Consider the following 5,000-nt stretch of genomic DNA (forward strand, 5'->3'; position numbering starts at 1 on the left):
GTGTGTGTGTGTGTGGTGTGTGTGTGTGTGTGTGTGTGTGGTGTGTGTGTGCACGCGCGCATACGTGCATGCCTGCTGTATTTTTTTGCTTTTCCGCTGTGCGGCCATTTCAGTGGCTACAAAGATCGGTGACGGTGGCAAGAGCTGGATACGGCGTGCGTATCAGCGCGCTGTGGAGCAGGCAGAGCGCGAGGGTCGCACACTGGCCGAGGTGGCAGCTGAACGCTGGGGTGTAAGTCTTGCACAGCTATTGCTCACATGCGAGGGAGCATTGGGAAAAAATGGAAAGTGCAATAGGGGACAATCACAGCAATCAGCATACGATAAGGCAATGGCATTGTATTGTTGACTGATTGTGTATTTTATACTCGCAGTCCAAATAACTCAACTGGGCAGAAACTGCCTCTCCTGTCGTGGAGTGTTTTTTTTTTTTTTTTTTTTTTTTTTACTAAGTACACAACATACTCTTTAGAAGGGGAGAAGACAACAGAGTATACAATAACAAAACAGCAGGGAGAGTAGGGGCTGCAACGCAAGCCTGTGCTGGTGAGGCAATATGATTGCATTGTTTATCACTATTTGGGGTACTTTTGTATGGAGTACTATGTCCGGTGCTGATTTGCCACTCAACACAGAGCATGCACAGTGATGCCAATTCGTATCAGTCCATTCGTTCACCTCGGCGCAGTGGGTGAAGAACCGAAGGTGCTCCAGCCAGTCTGCTGTCCCCGTGTGTGCCTCCTGTGTCGGTGGCATGAGGGCCGTGGCCGGAGTGGGGGCTACTGCCTGAACAGCTTCATAACCTGCAGGCAAAAGGACATTGACAGCAGCCAATTGATAGTTTAGAGCTATCACATACTAAGAAGTAATAATTTATGTAGCACTATCAATATGATGGTATTGCTAGGTGGAAAAAGCACACAGCTTCATATACCGGTAGTGTACAGGGATGATGAATTTACTGGTTTTTCTTCAAATCTCGATTGTGTAGCGATCTTTGATTTTTTGATGAGCTGAATTACGATGTTGGTGTACATGTCCTAGCTTCCAGCCTACGCGCGGCTTCTTGCATCCTACGTGTACATGTGCACGCAGATTGAGAGTACACTCATGTACATGCACATGTAGCACCTACACTGCACTGTATTCGTGTTACTTGACAGCACAACCTGCAGGCATGGCTAGCCGGCATGTATCGCAGTTTTCTGCGAGTCGCGGTGATTTTTGAGTAGCAGTAGATCGATTTTGCATAGCCAACTGCGATGCGATACCGGATAAAGTCATCCCTGGTGTAGAAAAGAGAAGGCTGTAAGCAAGCAGACAAACTTGTACAAGTAGCAGGTAGTTCGAGGACTTCTGCCATCCACCATATCCCTTTATGTGCCATCCATCGCGGCTTTACACTGACAAAATCAGAATCGGCCTAGATATCGTGTGTTGATGTTGCTTCTAACCCTTATTCTTACGACGACTTTGTTGCTGCTGCTGCCGCCACCGTCGTCATCGTTGTTGTTGTTGTTGTTGTTGTTGTTGTTGTTGTTGTTGTTGTTGTTGTTGTTGTTGTTGTTGTTGTTGTTGTGTATAGTCCTTGGAGAAATTGGAATCACTTCTCGCTGCTGCTGATGGAGGATCGTAAGTGTGTGTGTGTGTTGTCAAGAGTCAATAATCCCCCAGAGTGTGCAACTGGGATGGGGTTGTGGGACGGCGTAATCCGTGATGTATGTCATTTTTGGGCCGGACTTGTGTCATTCCGGCGACGCGGTCCACCACGGAAACACACTTCCCCTACTCGTGATGTCAACTATGACGTGCAACACGGGTTTCGCCGTCCCAGATCTTGTAAGTGAAGTTGCGCACTGTGGGGGACTATGGACTCTTGGTGTTGCGTATACTGGTACTCGGAATGCATACTTATAGTCCAGGAAGCGTTCTGCAAAAATTGCCAAGCTCTGCTGGCTCTTCCAGCTCTTGAGGTGGAAGAAAGTGGAAGATTCCCCGCGTTCTGTCACTTGCGCATGCACAAAAGGGACGTTGGGTCCTTTTCTGGCAAAAAAAACATTGAATAAACGCGTCCTCGAAAATATTCCTGTTTGCCGTGGCACACTGGGATTCCTGGATCTCTTCTGACCCGTTCGAAAAAATATTCTCATCTCTTCTCTTCCTAGCAGACTTTTCTAGAAGAGACAGAAGAATAAAAGAACGCACCCTTACCCTCATAGCATGTGAAGACACTGATGTACAGTCAGACCTCGCTTATCCGGTCCTCTTTTATCCGGATCCCTCGCCATCCGGAAGAATATCGTTGGTTACCGATTTACAGCATATGTCATGCATACATACAGTATGTGTGTTCGATCATCCGGTTCCCTCGCCTTTCTGGATATTTTTGTGGAAAACGGATGTGTGCGGTTAAACGAGGTCTGACTGTATACTAGTAGCCAAGATTGCTATTCACGAAGTTGACTGCATGTACAGTCAACTTCGCGTATAACGACACTCGGCGGGGCATCAGAAAAGTGTCCTTATTCGCGAAGTGTCGTTATATCCGAAGTCCCATTATATGTATTACAGTTGGATGTGACTTTGCTCTGGGCATGGAAATTCTGTCGTTATTCGCGAATTGTCGTTATATCCGCAGTCATTATTAGCGAAGTTGACTGTAGTTCTGATCTGAATATTTCCGTGCTTTTTTGTCCATCATATCAGATCACGGTACGGTGGCCGGGGACGAGATCGCCATTCGGGCCCACGCTATGGCGACCGGCATCGAAGTGGTGGCGATAGACGCTCGCCACCTCCCCGGCGCGGAGACCAGCAAGCTGGCAGCGGCGGTGCACGCGGCGGCTTCCGACGTCCTGGCGAAGACGCCGCCGACGATTCCAGGTCACGTCCTGGCGCATTCCGGAGGCCAGGCGACGACGGCGATAGAAGAAGCAGCAGCAGCCGCGGTTTTCATCGTCCTGGCGACGACGATGATCGTAGGACCGGTAGTGGTGGCAGTCGTTCGTTCAGTCGACCCGACGAAGACGATGACCACAGGCACAGGTAACAATACATGCTAGCATGGCAGCCTCAGTGGCACTGCAGTCCACGGCTGCTCAATGAAATCCGATCGTGTGGGTCACGTCAGCGTTGCACCCTGCAACACTTCACAGCCCAGTGTGACCACAGGTCTAGGTCTGCACAGTGCACAGTGCACAGTGCACAGTGCCCAGTGCCCAGCGTGTACATGACTCACGGGATTAGATTTCATTGAACAGCACTGTACTGGTACAAGTATTCGGTTTCTTTTACACTCGTGCAACTTCAGTGTTTTACGCGCGCTCTTTGTAATGCTCGTGGCTAGTGCTATGCACTGTGGAAATTGTCATTATGGTGTTGGTTGATTTATACATACGTTGTCACTCTGTGCACGTTTCCACCCCAGCTCACGGTCAAGTGGCCACGACTCGTACTCGGCAAGTTCCCATCGCCACAGCCGTCGGTCGAGGGAGCGTAGCGAGTCGCCAGTGCGACGGGAAAGACGTGACCACGACTCCGCGTCACCGCCGCCTCACCGGCATGCGCGCCACTCTCCGGACGAGTCTAGACGCTCTGCTCACGGCCATGCGCGGGCAGCATCGCCGTCCAATCGTGATCGTGACCGCGGTGCTGCACCGGCTGTGGTGAGAACGGTTGGCTCTTCATCCCCGTCCTCGTCGACAGCCGAGTCCTCGGCGGCGATCGTGTCAGGGCGCAGTGCCGTGGCGTCTTCCACCGTGTCAGCAGCACCTCCGCCAGCGGCAGCGCCAGTGCCCTCTGCTCCAGCCGAGCCTGCGGTCACTGAAGCGCAGCTCAATGCCCTGGGTGCGAAGATAGTGAAAGCTGAGCTGATGGGCAACACGGTACGTTCACACTCCTATATCTGCTTGTAGACAGTTACTACTAGAGACCTTTTCTTTGGCCCGGTGTCTCATGGTGGCAGGGTCAAGGTTTACCATGCTTGTGAGTGGGTTTACAATGATGGGCTTGATTCTGGGCTTCCTGTCATGTGCAGTTAAAATGCAGTAGCTTTTACTACAGGAGAGTGTGCAGGTTTCCTATGAAACATTCTCTCTCTCCCTCTCTCCTCTCTCTCTCTCTCTCTCTCTCTCTCTCTCTCTCTCTCTCTCTCTCTCTCTCTCTCTCTCTCTCTCTCTCTCTCTCTCTCTCTCTCTCTCTCTCTCTGTCTCTCTCTCTGTCTCTCTCTCTCTCTACCTCTCTCTCCCTCTGTCCGTCTCTGGTTTTCAGGACCTGGCTAGCCGCCTACAACAAAAGCTGACGACACTGCAGGAGCGCAAGAAACAACAAGATCAGGCCGGTGCTCCAGGAGCGCCACAGCAAACTGGCGCTTCCTCCGCAGCAGGTAGGCCGCAGGCACCTGGCACGGCTGCTCAGCAGACACAGCACCGGCGTGCTGCCAGCAATGACGACGAGGAAGTGCTCTTGACGCGTACTGATCGTCACGGAAATGTCCGCCCGGCCATGGGCACTGATGACTTTCCGCAAGGCAAACGTCAACGGCAGAAAAAGGTACTACTGAGTCTCTCAGGCAACCGTGAATCTTTTCAATCCGGGTACTGTGGTTGAAATAATTGTCGCTTCAACCACGATATCTTTTTAAATACCTGTATATTTCTTTTTTAAGTCCCTGCGGTCTGTTTGTTTGTTTGTTGTTCTCACTTGTTCTTGGCCTTGTGGAATGTGTCGTTTGCTTTCTGGTTCTATTGCCATCACTCATGTCGGTGTTCTTCAGGTTGCTACTCATAGTGAAGGTCAGAGAGATCGCTACTTTGCTGACGATGACAAATTCACCTTGTCTGAGATGGTAAGGGAGTGTGTGAGTAGTATCATTGCATTGCGTGCAGCTGCGCGTGCCTAGCGCATGGCCACGTCGCCCCACCAAGGGGAAGAGCTAGTATCATGACTAGACGTGACAAGACATGTCCCCTGGCCGTTCGCAACGCCGTGCGCACCCTTCA

General features: G+C 51.1%; 1 protein-coding gene across 1 annotated transcript in view; it reads left to right on the forward strand.

The window, feature by feature from the left end:
* Nucleotides 1-5,000, forward strand: part of LOC135817882 (CWF19-like protein 2) — a 17,973-nt gene that overhangs the window by 5,550 nt on the left and 7,423 nt on the right. Inside the window, exons 7-12 of the mRNA XM_065331168.1 lie at nt 114-232; nt 1,586-1,632; nt 2,707-3,045; nt 3,428-3,884; nt 4,270-4,551; nt 4,775-4,846. Of these exons, the coding sequence (XP_065187240.1) occupies nt 114-232; nt 1,586-1,632; nt 2,707-3,045; nt 3,428-3,884; nt 4,270-4,551; nt 4,775-4,846 (1,316 nt within the window). The remainder of the gene's footprint in view (nt 1-113; nt 233-1,585; nt 1,633-2,706; nt 3,046-3,427; nt 3,885-4,269; nt 4,552-4,774; nt 4,847-5,000) is intronic.

This window comes from Sycon ciliatum, chromosome 5 (genome assembly GCF_964019385.1).
Source record: "Sycon ciliatum chromosome 5, ocSycCili1.1, whole genome shotgun sequence".
Classification (NCBI taxonomy): Eukaryota; Metazoa; Porifera; class Calcarea; order Leucosolenida; family Sycettidae; genus Sycon; species Sycon ciliatum.